Source organism: Nerophis ophidion, linkage group LG04 (assembly GCF_033978795.1).
Source record: "Nerophis ophidion isolate RoL-2023_Sa linkage group LG04, RoL_Noph_v1.0, whole genome shotgun sequence".
Classification (NCBI taxonomy): domain Eukaryota; kingdom Metazoa; phylum Chordata; class Actinopteri; order Syngnathiformes; family Syngnathidae; genus Nerophis; species Nerophis ophidion.
Genome location: NC_084614.1, coordinates 74599680 through 74620919, shown reverse-complemented (window position 1 = coordinate 74620919; position 21240 = coordinate 74599680). Strand labels below are relative to the sequence as shown.

Here is a 21240-nt window from a genome sequence, read left to right as displayed (position 1 = left end):
ATTGACGATCGGCCCAGTCCTATCGTATCACAGTTTTAATGCCTCTGGGCAGTGGTTCCTAACCATGTTGGAGGTTCCGAACCCCACCAGTTTCATACGCGCATTCACCGAACCCTTTTGTAAAAAATGATTATTATTTTTTTCAAATTCAAGACAAAGTTATATGTTTTTTTTTCCTGGTTTACAAAATGAACCGTGCATGAACTCAGGAAAAATTACACACCTGTGACTTCTGCTGTTGCCGTATCCATGATACGCCAGTATGGAGAAGTTTTTATTTACACGATGAGTCCATACTTGCCAACCTTCCCGATTTTTCCGGGAAGAATCCCGAATTCCAGTGCCCCTCCCGAAAATCTCCCGGGGCTACCATTCTCCTTTAGTGTCCTCTACAACCTGTCGTCACGTCCGATTTTCCTCCATACAAACGGCGTGTCGGCGCATTCACATCATTTATGTGGCTTTTACACACACAAGTGAATGCAAGGCATACTTGGTCAACAGCCATACAGGCCACACTGAGAGTGGCCATATAAACAACTTTAACACTGTTACAAATACGCACCACACTGTGAACCCACACCAAACAAGAATGACAAACACATTTGAGGAGAACATCCGCACCTTAACGGAGCGGCATAGCTCGGTTGGTAGAACGGCCGTGTCGGCAACTTGAGGGTTGCAGGTTCGATTCCCGCTTCCGCCATCCTAGTCACTGCCGTTGTGTCCTTGGGCAAGACACTTTACCCACCTGCTCCCAGTGCCACCCACACTGGTTTAAATGTAACTTAGATATTGGGCTTCACTATGTAAAGCGCTTTGAGTCACGAGAGAAAAGCGCTATATAAATATAATTCACTTCACTTCACTTCACATAACTTAACAAATACCCAGAAGCCCTTGCAGCACTAAGTATGGATGAGTCGGGTGTGTCTTGACTGCCTCCGCCGAACCCCTGAGGCCGACTCACCGAACCCAGGTTAAGAACCACTGTTTTAAGGCCTTAGTTTTGCACAAACAATTTAACGATTATTAATACCTTTTAATGCCCGGTGGAAACCCTGTAATTAACACTTTAGCATCAATAAATGCCTGGTACTCTCTGCAGTTTGGTGCCAGGTCCCTGTCTACAGCACTCACATGACTCCAAGGTGTTTCATCACAGCCCAGTACGTGTCCTCCAGCGTGCCCGTGTTCTTGAAGGTCAGGACGTTCGTCATGGGCTCCAGGACATTCTTGAGCGTTTCCAGGTCCACAGAGAGAGTCTACATACACACGGCACAAGTAATTAGGCTCCTTTTTCCGATTTTACTGAGGGAAATCACGCCACTTACCTGCTGCTGGACGCGTTTGACGAGGAACTGACACAGTTCCAGCAGCTTCACCACCTTGTCCCTCAGCACCTTGTTCTCCGTCTGGCCCGAGAGATCGAGAGCCTGCAGTAAAAAAAAGTAGAAGAGTGATAAGGCTGCAAATGTGTGTGTGGACATAAAAGCATCATGTTGTTTCAACTGTGTATCAATCAAGTATAATGTTGTTTTAAGTGTCTATCAATAAAATATAAATTTAGTTTCAAGTGTTTATCAATAAAGCAGAATTTTGTTTTAAGTGTGTACCAATAAAGTATAATTTAGTTTTAAGTGTGTATCAATAAAGTTTAATTTTGTATTAAGTGTGGATAAATTAATTATGGTGTTTTATCTGTTTATTAATAAAGTATGTTGTTTTAAGTATGAAAGTATAATGTTGTGTTAAGTGTGTATCAATAAAGTGGGTAAAATAAAGTATATTGTTTTAAATGTCTACCAAAGTATGTTGTTGTTTTAAGTGTATATCCATCCATCCATCCATTTTCTACCGCTTATTCCCTTTTGGGGTCGCGGGGGACGCTGGCGCCTATCTCAGCTACAATCGGGCGGAAGGCAGGGTACACCCTGGACAAGTCGCCATCTTATCGCGGGGCCAACACAGATAGACAGACAACATTCACACACAAATTCAAACACTAGGGCCAATTTAGTGTTGCCAATCAACCTATCCCCAGGTGCATGTCTTTGGAGGTGGGATGAAGCCGGAGTACCCGGAGGGAACCCACGCATTCACGGGGAGAACATGCAAACTTCACACAGAAAGATCCCGAGCCTGGATTTGAACCCAGGACTGCAGAAACTTCGTATTGTGAGGCAGACGCACTAACCCCTCTGCCACCGTGAAGCCTGTGTGTGGGATAAATCACAAGACTACTTCATCTCTACAGAACTGTTTCATGAGGGGTTCCCTCAATCTAAAAAAATCTGATGATTGAGGGAACCCCTCATGAAACAGTTCTGTAGAGATGAAGTAGTCTTGTGATTTTTTCCCACACATACATATTGCGCTCTACCACGGTATCGAGCACTATTCTCTGGATAATCCAATCAAAATATATATATAAGTATGTTTTAAGTGTGGGTAATAAAGTATGTTTTGTGTGTATGGATAAAGTATTTTGCTTTGAGTAGCCAAAAAATGTTTCACGTGTGTGTGTATATATATATATATATATATATATAGATAGATATAGGATTTTGCTGTTTTGAGTATCAAAAAAGTAAATATGTGGTTTTAAGTATCTATCAAAAAGTATGTTTTAGGTGTATAAATGAAGTACGTTGTTGCTATGAGTGTTTAAAGTGTGTATCAATAAAGTTAAATTTTGTTTTATGTGTATATAAATTATGTTGTTTTAAGTGTTATCAATAAACTATGTTTTTGTAAATGTGTATGTATAAAGTTGTTTTGAGTATCAATTAAGTAGGTTTTGAGAAAGTATCAACAAATTATTGTTGTTTTAAGTGTGTATATGGTTAAAGTATGCTGTTGCTTTGAGTATCAATACAGTATGTTGTTTTAAGCGTGTATAAATAAAGTATAATGTTGCGCTAAGTGTGTACCAATTTAGTTAAATTTTGTTTTTAGAATATATATATATATATATATTAAAAAAATAATCGCCTTCAGCCCTAATGCAGCTAGGATAGGCTCCAGTACAAAATGGATGGTGTGTATAAAATATGTTGTTTTAAGTGTATATCAATCAAGTTTGGCATTTTAATTGTGTAAAATATATTGTTTTAAATTTGTACTTGCAATGTTATTTTAAATGTGTATCAAAGTATGTTGTTTTAAGTGTGTAACTATCTATAGAAACACTTACATACTTAGAATATTTTATTGAATATGTATATATCTATATCTATATATATATATATGTATATATATATAATAAAATGCTTTAAGTATGTAAAAGTAAAAAAAAATATGTCTGAAATGTGTATGTAAAGTATAATATTGTTTTAAGAGTGTACATATATAAAATAAAATGTTGTGTATAAATAATGTTGTTTTAAGTATGTAAAAATAAAGTATGTTGTCTTAAATGTGTGTGTGTGTGTGTGTGTGTGTGTGTGTGTGTGTGTATGTATGTATATATATATATATATATATATATATATACACACACACACACACACATATATATATAATGTTTTAAGTGTGTATAAATGTTTTGAGTATGACAAAATAAAGTATGGTGTCTTAAATGTGTATGTGTGTTTATATATATATATATATATATATATATATAAAATAAAGTGTTTTAAGTGTGTATAAATAGTTGTTTTAAGTATGTTGTCTTTAATGTGAATATACATCTATAAAGTATAACGCTGTTTTAAGTGTGTATATATAAAGTATTATGTTGTTTTAAGTTTGTATATATAAGGTGTATGTTGTCGCTTTAAAGGCCTACTGAAAGCCACTACTACCCACCACACAGTCTGATAGTTTATAAATCAATGATGAAATATTAACATGGCAACACATGCCAATATGGCCTTTTTAGTTTAATAAATTGCAATTTTAAATTTCCCAGGAGTTTCTTCTTGAAAACGTTGTGTAATGATGACGTGTACGCAAGACGTCACGGCCTGTTGGGAATTATGAGTGCTGCACACACACACACAGCTAAAAGTCGTCTGCTTTAACGGCATAATTACACAGTATTTTGGACATCTGTGTTGCTGAATCTTTTGCAATTTGTTCAATTAATATTGGAGAAGTCACAGTAGAAATATGGAGTTGGGAAGCTTTAACCTTTAGCCACACAAACACACGGTGATTCCTTGTTTAAAATTCCCGGAGGTGAAACTTTACTATGGATCAGAGCGGTCAAGCGAACATGGATTCTGACCGAATGTCAACCAGCAGGTTTCGGTGAGAAAATTGTGGTGAAAAAGTCGCTTCTTACTGGAGATCAGCTGAGCTTGTGCCGTCCATAAAGCTGCCGTCGACTCCCCTGAGACATTGGCGTCAAGACACCCGTGGAGACACCCCTCCGACTATCAGGTACTATTAATCTAACCAAAACACTAGCAACACAATAGAAAGATAAGGGATTTCCCAGAATTATTCTACTAATGTGTCCAAAAACATCGGAATCCGTCCCAATGCAATTGCGTTTTTTTTCAACTTTTTTTTCTTTTCTATTCCGTCGCTATCAATATCCTCAAACACGAATCTTTCATCCTCGCTCAAATTAATGGGGACATTGTCGTTTTCTCGGTCCGAATAGCTCTTGCTGCTGGAGGCTCCCATTATAAACAATGTGAGGACGTAGGGAGCCCTCACCCTTGTGACGTCATCGTCTGCGACTTCCGGTAAAGCTTCTCTTAGCACCGAAAGTTGCAAACTTTATTGTGGATGTTCTCTAGTAAATCCTTTCAGCAAAAATATGGCAATATCGCGAAATGATCAAGTATGACACATAGAATGGACCTGCTATCCCCGTTTAAATAAGAAAATCTCATTTCAGTAGGCCTTTAAATATAGTCTCTTAATAACATCTTATAAAATAATAGTCGTTTTTGCAGGAATTTCTGTAGTGTTTAGACAAGAAATGAAAAACAATCCAAAAGTTTCAGTTTTTCTTTAGGGGTCACAATAATAATAATAATAACAATAATAATAACTCACCACAACCAGCTGAGCCACCACCTTGGTGCAGAACTCCACCCACGGAGCGCCGCTCATCAGCTGCTGCACTTCCTTGTTCTGCATGGCCCGCAGCACCAAAACACACGCCTGGCCCTGCAGGCACGCACACGCACACTTTAACACGCTCAATACAATACAGTGGTGCATGAAGCAGCCGAGAGAGTGCAATGGTTTTCCAAAGTAAAAGTCTCCGATGACTTGTCCAAGTATCACCAATAAATGTACTCAAACACTAGAAATTAAATGACCCCCTCTCCCCCCTCCCAAAAAAAACCTGCAAAAATGGAAAATTTTGAGCAATACTGATAAAAATCAGAAATGTTATCAATCCCCACAAATGTAGCATTTTTTTAACCTTAAGAAAATGAGTCTTGACATTTTTGCTCAAGTTCAACTTTCACACATATTTTGGCAAATAGATCAATTCTAAAAGTACATATATTTGACGGTTTTAAATATTATTTTCAGACTATTACCACACATATTTTTCCTAAACAGGGGGCATTTTTCACATGCAAATCTCTTTTTGAGGGTCCTAGGCCATTTGTATGTGGTTGGTTGGTTTCAGTTCTTTTCGAACAATGCACACAATAAATTACTATGTAATGCATCACATATTTCCCGTTGTTTAGTCGCAGCATGTCCAAAAGGAGTAGGAAGAAGCAGATCTTATTTAATCCTACCACTTTTATCCTGTTTGTTTGTTCTTTATTTGTAACAACAATGTATGCAATGATTTAATAAATAATATAAAATTGATAAGTACATGAATAAATATTAGACACAAACATAAACACAATAACTCAAGTTCTCATAAATAATTAGTCAAGTAATTTATGGTTAACCTAGGAGATGACTGAGATTATGTAATGTTTAAAAAAAAAAGCTCAGGATGTTTATCAGGATTTTTCTTCAATGTACTTTTGTAGTGTATTTTTCGGACTATAAGTCGCAGTTCTTTTCATAGTTTGGCCGGGGGTTGGACTTATACTCCGGGGCGTCTTATGTGTGAAATTATTAACACATTACCGTAAAATATCAAATAATATTATTTATGTCATTCGCGGAAGAGACAAAGAAAATGTCAGCAATCGTCACACACACGTCAACCAATAAAAAATTGGCGGGGGAGGGTCATGGCAGAAGTGCATTGTGGGTAATGGAATGCTAGGTGCTATATGCTACTGCCGTAGCTATTAAAATGGATCATTTCATTGTTGGTGGTAACTTATAAAAACTGAGAATAGCTGAACAAAAATGGCACGGAAAGGGAAATCATGTACTGCAGATTACAAGCTGGACGTAGTGAAATATGCAGCAGAAAACGACAAGAGGAAGCGGCGCATACCTTTGGAGTTGACATCGAGGAAGGAAATTTCATCGAGTTTATCGATTATGAGTGACAGATTGTTTGGTAAATGTATAGCATGTTCTATATGTTATAGTTATTTGAATGACTATTACCATAATATGTTACGTTAACACACCTCAGTTGGTTATTTATGCGTCATATAACGTACACTTATTCAGCCTGTTGTTCACTATTCTTTATTTACTTTACATTGCCTTTCAAATGTCTATTCTTGGTGTTGGATTTTATCAAATAAATTTCCCCCAAAAATGCGACTTATACTCCAGTGCGACGTATATGTTTTTTTCCTTCTTTATTATGCATTTTTGGCCGGAGCGACGTATACTACGGAGCGATTTTTAATCCGAAAAATACGGTACTCTTAAATTGAATATTATTATTAGTTAATTTGACTACCTTGCTTCATCCATTCCATAATTTAATTCCACATACTGATATGCTAAAGGTCTTAAGTGTTGTACGTGCACACAGATGTTTTAAGGTCATATGTATCTTCTTTTGATGAGAAGAATTGTTGTACAATCTTGGGTAGCGAATTATAGTTTGCTTTGTACATCATTTTAGCTGTTTGCAAACGCACAAGACCATTGAATTTTAATCTTTTTGATTCAATAAATTTTGACTGTTCCCTATAGCCAACATGATGTATTATTCAAATTTATCTTTTTTTGTAACATTGTGAATTAGGTAAACTTTTGTAGTTATGTCCCCACATGCAGAAAGTTTAAAGTTACAATCAGAATCAGAATGAGGTTTATTTGGCTAAGTATGCTTGCGTATACAAGAAAATTTTCTTCGGCAGTTGTTAGCTCTTTAAACATACAACAAATAAACCAGTATACAGTCACTGGGCAAGCAAGTACTCTAGGTGTATGCTTTACAGCAAGACGTATACTAGTCATGTATTAACATAGCGCAGAACTATGCTTTGATTACATTTTTCATGCCCTTCATTAGATTATTATGAGTCGAGAAGAACTGTCTAATTTTCCATGCGTTGATCAGAACAGAATCCCACTATAAGAGTAAAAGTATGAAATGATAGCAAACATTACCTGCTGGTGCTCTCTTACTCCTGTTGTGATGTTTTGTACAGTCGCATCTAACAGGTTGACACACAAAACCTGCCAGCAACACACACACAAATTTGGATCAATGAGCGCCGAAAGGGTGGCGACCTCTGTCGGCATGGCGACGGCGCGCTGGCTCACCGGGAACCTGTTGAACAAGTCGGCAAACATCTGGCCAGTCAGCGCGCTCTTCCTGCGAGTCATGAAGCAGCCCAGCACCCCCCTGAAGATGGCAGAGACCTTCTCCACGTCCACGTTGCCCATGAACCGTGTCTAAAACACAGAGGATTCTTACTTTATTGCTATGGTGGTAATTGCAGTGATGATGTACCGCCAGTGTTGGGACTACCGCATTACTGTACGCCGTTATTTTCGGCGTTAACGAGTAGTCGAACGCGTTATTTTGTATATTCAGTAACTCAAGTAACCGTTACCAAATGATGCATTATTCGGAATTATGAGAACAGGACATCTGCTGATTGGAGTAAGCGTTGCTCTGGTTTGTCGACAAATTGGAAGTTGCTGGCAGTCTTCAAAGTACCCCAAAGCTGCCACAAATGATTGGAGGATGCGGGAAGAACTGTGGATCACATTGGACTGTCTACCCCGCAGTTTTTGAGAACCAGTCATAGACAATTTAGAGTGAAAAGCTAATTTTATTTTCACCCGCATACAAAACATTCTAACTTGGATTGTTTCCCTGGCTTCGAGACTCTCCCGAAGGACAGTGCAGCGAAGACACAACAAACTCCCTTCGTGTCTCTCATGGACACACAACTGTTGTTGACTTTGGACTAGCGACTGCACAATACATCAAGGCCGCGGAACAGACACACACTATGGGCTTAAACACACACATCCACAAAAATATACGCCACACATACACACCCCACCTTCCCAACCCAACGCCCTCGACGCAAATCCCATAGGGATGATGAATGGATGGTCAGCGCTTGAGAGCTGTGGTCTACCATAATGACCCCGAACTCCCTTCCCTCTGTTGCTAAATATTTCGAGCTGTACATTGAAATATGTATATGTGCTTTGCTATGGAGGTTTTTTTCCCACTCCAGACTAGGCCCTCCTTAGGAACCCAGTCTAGATTGTATTTTTTTTACTCATCCCTCCCCAGCGTTGACCTTTTTCCCATCTTTTACGGGGCGCCTTATGGCGACCCATCAGCGTTCTTGTTCTGTAACCCTGTACACTGTCTGTTTGTCTAATCTCGAACACTTTTGTGCCGAAAACAAAGTTTCGTTGTACTTGTGCAATGACAATAAAGACCTATCTATCCTATCCATCTATGTAAAGCGCTTTGAGTCACTAGAGAAAAGCGCTATATAAAATATAATTCAGGTCACTTCACTGTTTTTACTGCTGTGTTACAGGCACCGTTTGGAAACAATTAAGGGATGTAAATAAACATTTACAAAAATATTTCTATGTAAATAACACATTTCACAACTTACATATATCTGTGGCTTACAGTGCGGCTAATATATGGAAGAATGATTTCTTCCTCTAAAATTTAGTGGGTGCAGTTTAGATCCGGTGCGCGCTATAATCTGGGCTATGCGGTAATCATAGGGGTGTAACGGTACACAAAAATTTCGGTTCGGTACGTACCTCGGTTTAGAGGTCACGGTTCGGTTCATTTTCGGTACAGTAAGAAAACAATAAAATATACATTTTGGGGTTATTTATTTACCAAATTTGTAAACGATGGCTTTATCATTTTAAGACTGGGAACACTATAATAATTCTGCCCACGTTAATTCACATTAAACTGCCTCAAGTTGTTGCTTTGATTAAATAAAATGACAAAACCTTTCTTCTACATATAAAAAGTGCAACATTCAACAGTTTCCGTTGAAACTGTTTAATGTCAACTCATCATGCGTAATTTATTACAGCATTTGGGAAGCCTGTAGGTGACTTTTATTATGTTAATGTTGTCTTTTTATCAACATGTGATAGCAGGGAACCTGCTATTCAAAACTAGGCTGCTACATTACTAATGATTCATGTACTGTAACTATAGCTGAAAAATAGTACAATTGCAATAGGAGAGACTATTCATCCCTAAACACAATAGAATTCAATGAAATAACAGACAGGCAGGGCTTTGCTGCCCCTAACACACACACGCACGCACGCACACGCACACACACACAGCAAAATGGGCTAACGTTATGCTAAAAGCTAATTAGCCTTCATCTCAAGCCTATACTATGAGCGAGCTGAGCTGCAGTTTAAATTTCTAGAAGGTCAACGGGCTCATAGTGATGTTTGTAATAGTTGTGACTGGGAAGTGTTTAGTATAATTTGGGTAGACTCCGCTCCTCCCCTGCTAAACGAATATCTCTGCTCGATAATGAAGGATTGACTACATCGCTCTGAAGTCTGAATACGCACTGCTGATTGGCTGTTACATCGCTCTGAATACTAACTGCTGATTGGCTTTGTATGTAACCAATCAGATGGTTGTGTGGGCGGGACAATGAGGCAGAGACAGAGGCAGAAAGCAGAACAGCTTGTGAAGACTTTTGCTTCCGAACTCGTTCGATACGCCCGCGTGACGAACCGAAACCCCCGTACCGAAACGGTTCGATACAAATACACGTACCGTTACACCCCTAGGTAATCATGATTGTTATTTTTGACGTAATGGTCCAGCTCTATTTTCAGCTCATCATGTCTACAATGCTCCGCAATTAGCAAAAATTAAACTATTCATCTGTTCCCAAAGTGAATGCAGTGCAGTGAACATACGTCAGCGTCGGCAGGCGCTCCTCGCAGCACTTTGATCAGGTAGACAGAGGCGCTGCAAACAAGTCAGAGGGATAAGAATCACCTGATGAAGGAAATGAAGAGCGGTATGAAGTTGTACCTAAAGTAGTAGAGGCAGACGGAGGAGTCTGCCAACTTCTGCGCTTTCTCCATCAGCTTCTCCAGCAGGTCGTGGAGCTCCCCCTGTCTGTCGTCGGCGGTCTTGCAGTACACCTTGGACCTGCACAGCTGGTTTCTGAACATCAAACGAGGTCAGCAGAAATGACACATGCTTTAGTTCAGTATTATAATGAACATTTTAAAAGGGGCTAAGTGCACAGGCACACGCGTGCTAGACTTACTTAAAGATGTCGGCGGCCCTGCGGAGGAACTCCTGCTCCTGCTGCTCGTTGCCTGAGTTCATCCCTCGGTCGATGATTGACAGCAGAGGCTGCACCAGGCCAAGAACCAGGGGACTTCCGGCTTGCCGGGAGATAAACACCTCAACCAGGTCCAACACCTAGAACAGCAGGAGGGTTTCTTGTTTCAGCTTCATGGACATGATGCTTGCTGTTCTAAAATATATTCTAAGCTAGAAGTTGACAAACCAAGTACCTTGATCTTGAAGTCGCGCAAAAGCGTCTTCTCCTTCTGCAGCTTGGTCTTCTCGTCTTTCTTGGCCTGCATCTTTTTCTTCTGCTCCGAGAAGAGCGCCGAGAGACTATTGTCCAGTTTCATCATGGAGTCGTCGTCCAAGTCATCGTCGCTGCCATCTTCCTCTCCGGCCTGAAAGCACATTTATGCACTTAAAGACCTACTGAAACTCACTACTACCAACCACGCAGTCTGATAGTTTATATATCAATGATGAAATATTAACATTGCAACACATGCCAATACGGCCGCGTTAGTTTACTAAAGTGCAATTTTAAATTTTGCACCGAAAAATCCTGCTGAAAACGTCTCGGTATGATGAAGCCTGCGCGTGACGTCACGGATTGTAGAGGACATTTTGTGCCAGCATCGTTAAGTCGTCTGTTTTCATCGCAAAATTCCACAGTGTTCTGGACGTCTGTGTTGGTTAATCTTTTGCAATTTGTTCAATGAACAATGGAGACATCAAAGAAGAAAGCTGTAGGTGGGAAGTGGTGTATTGCGGCCGGCTATAGCAACAAAAACACAGCCGGTGTTTCATTGTCTACATTCCCGAACTATGACAGTCAAGCTTTACTATGGAACAGAGATGTCAAGCGAACACGGTTGTATTGGACCACACACACAAAGTACAGTGTATTATGTGTATTAATAAATACCATTTTACCATTCTGTATTCTGAAGGCGATCTATGTCGTGTGCTACTCCAGCATCAATATCAGCAGTGTCCGTCTGACCGTCACCGTCAGCTTCAAAGCGGTATGGCTCTATCCTTTGTTGCAGTTGGGCCTGGCCGAGTGGTCCTACCTCCCTTTCGGCTGCCACGGCGCCTCTCACAGCATCTTCCCTATCTGAATCGCTTCCACTACCGTCTAGTCCTTTTTCTTCTTCTAGTGCTTCACTCTCACTTTCCTCATCCACAAATCTTTCATCCTCGCTCAAATTAATGGGGAAATCGTCGCTTTCTCGGTTTGAATCGCTCTCGCTGCTGGTGGCCATGATTGTAAACACTGTTCAGATGTGAGGAGCTCCACAAACAACGTCACGCGCATATCGTCTGCTACTTCCGGTACAGGCAAGGCTTTTTTATCAGCACCAAATGTTGCGAACTTTATCTTCGATGTTCTCTACTAAATCCTTTCAGCAAAAATATGGCAAGATCGCGAAATGATCAAGTATGACACATAGATTGGACCTGCTATCCCCGTTTAAGTAAGAAAATCGCATTTTAGTAGGCCTTTAAATGTAGAATATATCCATCCATCCATCCATTTTCTACCGCTTATTCCCTTTTGGGGTCGCGGGGGGCGCTGGCGCCTATCTCAGCTGCAATCGGGCGGAAGGCGGGGTACACCCTGGACAAGTCGCCACCTCATCGCAGGGCCAACACAGATAGACAGACAACATTCACACTCACATTCACACACTAGGGCCAATTTAGTGTTGCCAATCAACCTATCCCCAGAGAATATATGTAAAATATATTTATATTATTCATATATTGTATATTATATATATATATTATATAATATATGATATATATTATATTTATTATTATTATTGTCTATTGTGAACGAACTGTGGTGCTGAATTTCCCCCAGGAATCAAAAAAGTAATTTCTATTCGATTCTAAAGAAAACGCTCTAAAAAACATGTAAAAAATCAAAGAAGCTTTGATTTCTTTTGTGTCCTTGAAGATTCATTTAATGAGTAAAAAATTGTTTCCCCAAGACACATGTGAGCGGTGCACTGATTGGTGAGGCTGCTTGTACTGCGATGTGTGTATGTGGTAAGAACAGCGAAGTGCAAAGTGAGGAGTCAAAGAAAAACAATAAGGTGCAAAAAGAGCAAAAGGCCCAAAAACAACGAGAGAGGCTGTGTAACAATTTCAAATTAATTAAAAAAATGTTGGCACTGTCAAACAGAGCTAACATTTTTACAATATCAAAACATCATTGTGTAGAATACTACCAAAAAGCATCTTGCATATTTTAAAGAGCAGAAACAATTTGATAATAAACATGTGGGGACAAGTTAGTATAAAAGTTTGTCCAAGAATGAAACGACACTACTACAATTACCGTATTTTTCGGAGTATAAGTCGCACCTGCCGCAAATCCATAATAAAGAAGGAAAAAAACATATATAAGTCGCACTGGAGTATAAGTCGCATTTTTGGGAGAATTTTTTTGGATAAAACCCAACACCAAGAATAGACATTTGAAAGGCAATTAAAAATAAATAAAGAATAGTGAACAACAGGCTGAATAAGTGTACGTTATATGAGGCATAAATAACCAACTGAGAAGGTGCCTGGTATGTTAACCTAACATATTATGGTAAGAGTCATTCAAATAACTATAACATATCAATCAATCAATCAATGTTCAATTATATAGCCCTAAATCACTAGTGTCTCAAAGGGCTGCACAAACCACAACACAAACCACTACGACATCCTCGGTAGGCCCACATAAGGGGCAAGGAAAACTCACACCCAGTGGGACGTTGGTGACAATGATGACTATGAGAACCTTGGCGAGGACCACATTGATCTTTAGGATGGAAACTGTAGCTGGCATCATGATGTGCAGTGATGCTTTCAAATTAATTTATGTCTTGAACTATACAAAGTATTTCAATCAGGGATGTCCGATAATGGCTTTTTTGCTGATGTCCGATAATGTCCAACCCTTAATTACCAATATCAACCGATACCGATATATACAGTCGTGGAATTAACACGTTATTATGCTTAATTTTGTTGTGAGGCCCCGCCGGATGCATTAAACAATGTAACAAGGTTTTCCAAAATAAATAATTTCAAGGTATGGAAAAATGCCTACATGGCACTGCCATATTTATTATTGACGTCACAAAGTGCTTTTTTTTTTTAACATGCCTCAAAACAGCAGCTTGGAATTTGGGACATGCTCTCCCTCATAGAGCAAGAGCAGGTTGAAGTGGGCGGGGTTGAGGTGGGGGCGTTGGGGGTACCGGGGGTGTATATTGTAGCGTCCCGGAAGAGTTAGTGCTGCAATGTGTTCATATTTTGCAGTGTTTGTTGCATTTCGCATGATTGTAAATATTTCAAAGGAGAGGGGGTGTGATGGTCATATGTTGTCAATATTCAGTGTTTTATCGTTCATAATTACTATTGTAAATTCCACATTCTTTATTTTCATGTACATTCTGGGTGTCTCATTTGGTAAAAAAACTTCAAATTTAATTCCATTTTTATAAGGTGGTCTGTCATAACGTTTCCAGCATTCAGACATTATTGTAATGTTTTGTATTAGTGTTCCTAAAAACAATTTATTTTCTCTAAATTTGGCACCCCCGAGTCAAAATAATTGCCCAGTCCTGGTTTAGGGTACACTTGTTAATGATGCAGAATTATACCTATCTGCAATTAATCATGATAAATTTTGAGTTAACTATGAAGAAACTGCTATTAATTTAGACTACTTGTAGGTTTCTTTCGTTGCAATTTACTTAAAATAGCTTTTGACCATGTGCAGATTTAATCATGTATAACTAATCGCTGACTAGTTGTCTTTCAAAATAACCCGAGAGGTTCTGGCGCCCCACTGTGGAGTAAATGTGAACTGACACTCACCAGAGCATTGTTCTTCTGCAACACCTTCATCAAGTCCATTTTGAAATTTTGGTCCACCTCCATCTCTTCATCCTCCTGATCATCATCATCATCCTTCTCTGAGTCATCATCTGACGTGTCAGACTCCTCATCCTAGCAGAGGTTTTGTAAAAATAAAACAAATGAAAGGCGCACACAGGCTGAATGACAACATTTTTAAGAAAAGAATCAAGCACCATCTCGTCATCTTTGTCAGCTTTCTTGCTGTCCTCCACAACGACTACGGCGCCTTCCTCCATGTTGTCTCTGTCCGGGTCCAGGACCTACGCCGACCGCCCAAATGCTTATTTACGTATAGCCAAAATCAACTGTTGTCATGCGAGGTTGTTACTTACATCCAAGATGGCGGTGAGGGCGGCGGCGGTGACGTGGGGGCAGATGGAGGTGAAGACGGTTTTGCACACCTGCCTAATGTGTCGGCTCGGCTGAGAGAGGAGGGACAGCAGGATGTCCACCAGCACCTCCACCCACTCTGGCTCCGCCTCCTCCTGCTTGCTGGCTATGACCAGGAAAATGATTGTGATCATTTCATGACCGTTTGTAGTATTGTATTGTTTTCAAACAATATTTGTTTTCTACAAGTTAGCTTTATCTTTTTAAACAGCATGTTGCATGTTAAAATGGTGGTGTTTTGGGGTGCCAGGTACAGATTAAATTAATTTCAGTTATTTTCAATGGACGGGGCTGCTTTAAAATAAAAGTATGCTGACTTAGGAGCTTGGTCGTGGAATTTAATGTGCTCGTAGGTTCAGGTAGTAATGCACATTACTCATAAATATATCAATACAGATACAATAATAAGTACATGTAATAATGCCTCTAAAATCATCAATAAAGTAAAAATATAAATCCATCCATTTCCTACCGCTTATTCCCTTTTGGGGTCGTGAAGTAAAAATATAAATACATCACAAATGATCAATTAAAAAAATCAAGAGCTAAAATTATCAATGAAATAAGTAAAATACAAATATCAATTAATATGAAGTGATCAATTCAATGACAAAAAAAAAATCAATTCAGCTAAAATGTAAGGAAAATCTAATTGCCAAAAAAAAAAAAAAAATCTACCTGGTTTATGTATTTAAAAATCCAGTTTAAATAGCAGCTATGGAAACAAACAACAAAATACAAAAACTTCTTCTAAAACAAAAGCATTTTGTGATGTTTCAAAATCTGCACACTGGTATGTTGACTATAGATTAACTCTTAGCAGTTTTAGCACTCTAATACAGTGGTTCTCAAATGGGGGTACGCGAAGGTATGCAATATTCTAAAAATAGCAAATATTCAAAAATCCTTTATAAATATATTTATTAAATAATAATTCAACAAAATATGAATGTAAGTTCATAAACTGTGAAAATAAATGCAACAATGCAATATTCAGTGTTGATGTTCCATAAAAATTGATGTTAAAAATTTCTTTTTTTGTGAAGACATGTTTAGAATTAAGTTCATGAATCCAGATGGATCTCTATTACAATCCCCAAAGAGGGCACTTTAAGTTGATGATTACTTCTATGTGTAGAAATCTTTATTTATAATTGAATCAACTTGTTTATTTTTCAACAAGTTTTTTGTTATTTTTATATCTTTTTTTCCAAATAGTTCAAGAAAGACAACTACAAATGAGCAATATTTTGCACTGTTATACAATTCAATAAATCAGAAACTGATGACATAGTGCTGTATTTTACTTCTTTATCTCTTTTTTTCAACCAAAAATGCTTTGCTCTGATTAGGGGGTACTTGAATTAAAAAAATGTTCACAGGGGGTACATCACTGAAAAAAGGTTGAGAACCACTGCTCTAATAGACTCAATGTGTAGAATTGTATTTTTGATTAAGTCTTAAAATGTTGGCTATTTCATAGATTTACTTTATGATACTTCCGCAATGGTGCCTGTCAGTCTCTGTGTGTGCAAAGTTTGCTATTGTGCCCTTTTTACCTACTCAGTGGCCTAGTGGTTAGAGTGTTCGCCCTGAGATGGGTAGGTTGTGAGTTCAAACGCCGGCCGAATCATACCAAAGACTATAAAAATGGGAACCGTTAACTCCCTGTTTGGCACTCAGCATCAAGGGTTGGAATTGGGGGTTAAATCACCAAAAGTGATTCCCGGGCGCTGCACTGCTGCTGCTCACTGCTCACCTCACCTCCCAGGGGGTGAACAAGGGGATGGGTCAAATGCACTCGTACTTTAACTTTAACTTTAACATTACAGCATTGCAAATTGACATTGCTTTAAAAGTACATGAATTGACGTAGACAAATTTTAGCTGGCCGACTTTGGCTAAAATGATAGTTAAATCTGTTTTTCACCCAACTTCGTCTCACTCTTGTTAGCAAGCTCGCAAGGCACAAGCTAACAATATTACCGGGGCTGAGTCCGCATCCTCCCTCCAAATGTCCGACATCTTGCGTCCGCTTTAAATGCTTGCGTATCACAGATGTACTGCCATAAAAACAAGGTCCGCTTTGCAAAATGAGCAAGATATTCATGTTTTTAATACAAATTAGAGGAAAGGTTCTCACACTTTACATGTTATCACTGGCGATCTTTTGTGAGTGGCCGTGTGGACCCACTTCCGCCCGGAAAAATCCGATTGATGACGACAATTATTGTCGACCGCAAATTTTATTGTTGACATTTGTCCACTGTGTTGACTAATGATTGATTGATTGAAACGTTTATTAGTAGATTGCACAGTTCAGTACATATTCCGTACAATTGACCACTAAATGTTAACAAATGATAAATGGGTTGTACTTGTATAGCGCTTTTCCACCTTCAAGGTACTCAAAGCGCTTGGACACTACTTCCACATTTACCCATTCACACACACATTCACACACTGATGGAGGGAGCTGCCATGCAAGGCGCTAACCAGCACCCATCAGGAGCAAGGGCGAAGTGTCTTGCTCAGGACACAACGGTCGTGACGAGGTTGGTACGAGGGGGGGATTGAACCAGGGACCCTCCGGTTGCGCACGGCCACTCTTCCACTGAGCCGCGCCGTCCCAATACTAACACCCGAATCAGTTTTTCAACTTGTTTAAGTTGGGGTCTACGTTAATCAATTCATGGTAATTCATGCAACCCTGAATATCAATACATCTTAAAATATGATAAATAAAACAGATAAACAAAAAAATCAATAAACCAAAAAAAAGTTAATCATAACTAAATGATCAAATATGACAATAGTACCACATATCAATAAAATTTCAAATAAGCCATAGCTATCATAAAATAAGTCTTACCTTGTGTCGTCGTCTTCTTCTTCTTCTTGGTGGCCTGCTGGGCTTTGTCCACGCAGCTCTGCAGGTCCCTCATAATGTCCAGGAGCTCATCTGGAGCCTGCACAAACAACATTTTCTTAATCCGTGCGATGGATTTCCTAAGTGTGTTCTGTGCCTTGAAGTACCTTGAAGAGGTGCAGGCCGACCAAGAGGAAGAGCTGCTGGAAGGCGCGGCTCTCAGCGGAGTGTCCTTTCTTGGCTTTCTTCTTCAAACTGGCAACGGACTCCAGCATGCTGGAAGAAAAGCTCCACTTTCAACCACTTTCTACAACCACGGGACAGGCAAGACCAACGCACTCCCACCTGTCCCAGGCCTGCTTCTGCTCAAGACTGAAGGTCCGGACGCTCTGCACAAGTTTTGGCTTGCTGAGCAGGACTTGGGCGTACTCGACCAGGTGGTAGATCCACAAAGTGCCATCCGCCGTCACCCCCAGGGTGCGCTTGTGGTTCGGCACCTGCTCTTTCGCCGTGTCGTCAGCCAGCGGCAGGTTATGCATGGACATCAGCAGTCTGGGTCATACACACATCACAAAAAAACCTTATATGTGGCTGTAGGTAACCTCCTGTTGTTTTTTTAATTCCCTTGGAGAGACCTCGGACCTTTCTGGGTCCTCATATTACCTTAGCAGATGACATCAAGCAACAGAATGTTTATTTTAAAAGTTATAGGAGTTGTAAAGGCATTCATCTCAAAGTTATTTAGAGCACAAGCTATTGAGAGAGTATTCACCGGAGTTCCCTGGCACCCTTTTGTCCCCCATTGACCCCCATTTATAAAGGCCATTTTTCAATATTCTATAAGTCTCGTATTTTAAAACGCTTTTTCAATGAAAACCAAATGAATCCAAACATTTCCCCTTTGAAATACGTGCAAATCCTGTTAAGTGTACCGTATTTTCCGGACCATAGGGCGCACCGAATTATAAGACACACTTGATGAGTTGTCTATTTTCATCTTTTTTCATATATAAAGTCGCACCAGATTATAGGGCAAATTAAATAAGTCTTTTTTTTTTTTTTTTATAAATGTATAGCGGCTTGAAGATGATTTGTAAAACATCATCTATGAAACATTGTGACAAAATAAATAATGGTGTTTCTTCGGTCAAAATGTTGCATAGATGATGTTTTACAGATCATCTTCAAGCAACTTTCTGACAGTCGGTCTTATGTTATTTGAGGGCGGTCTTGTTTACGTAGCTCACCTTCAGCAGCATCTTCATTGCTGTAGCGGTGTAGCGTGCAAGGACGGGAGTGGAAGAAGTGTTTTAATGAAATTCAGACCTTACTTAAATCAATAACGGAGCAGCATCTCTTCACCTGGAATCAACAACAAGACCGAAAATGTGTCCCGTGAAAAAACGTCCGACCGGAACTCTCTAATAACTAAAGTTCTTTGGGTGAATAATGTAAACTCACTACACCGGTATATTTCACCACTTTCATGGCGTGTTTACTGACAGATATAAGTAAGAACTTTACACTACTTTATATTAGAGATGGCATCAGCGAAGGATGAATGTCCCATAACAAGAAGATAGAAGAAAAGAAGAAGCTTATTGACTACGGTGTTGTCACAGACTACAAAGGCTGAGGTGCGCAACTTTTCAGGATTTATGCAGATCCCAAATACAAAAAAGAAAAGTTGAAATGACTGAAAACATGTTTTATATTCATGTTTATTCTAAAGTAGCCACTCTGTGCTCCGCCTGTTGGGCAGCGCTCTGCCGATGTAGTCTCCATTTCAGGTGACTACATCTTAAAGCTCAAGGAGAGAATTCCAAGAGTGTGTGGAAAAAGTTATCATAGCAAAGGCTGGCTATTTTGAAGAAACTAGAATATAAAACATTAGGGGTGTGGGGAAAAAAATCGATTCTTACACGAATCGCGTTGTACGATTCAGAATCGGTTCTCGTTTTTTTAGAAATCGATTTTTTTTTTCAATCCAACAAAACAATACACAGCAATACCATAACAAAGCAAACCAATTCCAAAACCAAACCTGACCCAGCAACACTCAGAACTGCAATAAACAGAGCAATTGAGAGAAGTCACAAACACGACACAGAACAAACCAAAAGTAGTGAAGCAAAAATGAATATCATCAACAAAAGTATCAATTTCAGTTATAATTTCAGCATAGCAGTGATTAAAAATCCTTCATTGACATTATCATTAGACATTTATAAAAATAAAAAAAAGAACAATAGTGTCACAGTGGCTTACACTTGCATCGCATTTCATAAGCTTGACAACACACTGTGTCCAATGTTTTCACTAAGATAAAATAAGTCATATGTTTGGTTCGTTTATTTTGGTAGAACAAATTTACATTATCGCAATCAATCAATTGATCAACATTGTCCTCTACAATTATAAAGGCTTTTTTTTTTAAATCCACTACTCTGCTAACTTGTCAGCAGACTGGGGTAGATCCTGCTGAAATCCTATGTATTGAATGAATACAGAATCGTTTTTGAATCGGAAAAATATCGTTTTTGAATAGAGAATCGCGTTGAATCACAAAAAAATCGATATACTGTATAATCGAATCGCAACCCCAAGAATCGATATTGAATCGAATCGTGGGACACACAAAGATTCGCAGTCCTATAAAACATGTTTTCAGTTATTTCACCTTTTTTTTTTTTCAAATTTGAATGACAATAAAGGAAGACTAAGTCTCTAAATCTGAATGTCATCTACAGATTTAAGCGCTGAAAGTGAAAACAAATATTTACAGCTAAACGCCTTTCAGGTCCCCAGGACCAATAGCATTCAAACATTTAGGGGATCTCTAAAGAATAAGAGGGCGGTATAACAACATTAAGTCAAAGTTAAAGGGCCAATGAGTGTCACACACACACTAGGTGTGGCGAAATCATTCTCTGCATTTGACCCATCACCCTTGATCACCCCCTAGGACAGGGGTCGGCAACCCGCGGCTCCGGAGCCGCATGCGGCTCTTTGGCAACTCCGATGTGGCTCAGCTGCATAATCGCAGACCCCCCAGACTGTTACGGGGGGATTCCGGATTTCAACGTTCTCCGATTTCTCACTCGGACTACAACATTGAGGGCGTGCCGTGACGGCTTTACTTTTCACATCCTCTACAACATGTCATCACGCCCGCCTTTAGGGAATATCTGCCTGCCGACCGGACGCATGCATTTCGCTGCTTCTATCGTCACATGTACGAGATTGCAAGGAATACTGGCTGATACAGGTTACACTGAAGGTTGTGATATAAAGAACTTTAACACTCTTACTAATATGTGCCACACTGTGAACCCACACCAAACAAGAATGACAAACACATTTCGGGAGAACATCCTAACAGTAACACAACATAAACGCAACACAACAAATACCCAGAATC

At 39.3% G+C, this 21240-nt stretch overlaps 1 protein-coding gene across 2 annotated transcripts in view; it reads right to left on the bottom strand.

Annotated features, from left to right (window-relative positions):
• Window positions 1-21240, bottom strand: part of mybbp1a (MYB binding protein (P160) 1a) — a 60115-nt gene that overhangs the window by 16223 nt on the left and 22652 nt on the right. For both annotated transcript variants that reach the window (XM_061899031.1, XM_061899030.1), the window contains exons 12-26: window positions 18165-18371; window positions 17987-18095; window positions 17823-17919; window positions 14893-15056; window positions 14734-14820; window positions 14519-14650; window positions 10861-11031; window positions 10608-10765; window positions 10367-10501; window positions 10249-10300; window positions 7618-7749; window positions 7462-7530; window positions 5014-5127; window positions 1335-1436; window positions 1141-1265 (exon numbers count right to left, since the gene is read on the bottom strand). In XM_061899031.1, the coding sequence (XP_061755015.1) occupies window positions 1141-1265; window positions 1335-1436; window positions 5014-5127; window positions 7462-7530; window positions 7618-7749; window positions 10249-10300; window positions 10367-10501; window positions 10608-10765; window positions 10861-11031; window positions 14519-14650; window positions 14734-14820; window positions 14893-15056; window positions 17823-17919; window positions 17987-18095; window positions 18165-18371 (1854 nt within the window). The remainder of the gene's footprint in view (window positions 1-1140; window positions 1266-1334; window positions 1437-5013; window positions 5128-7461; window positions 7531-7617; window positions 7750-10248; window positions 10301-10366; window positions 10502-10607; window positions 10766-10860; window positions 11032-14518; window positions 14651-14733; window positions 14821-14892; window positions 15057-17822; window positions 17920-17986; window positions 18096-18164; window positions 18372-21240) is intronic.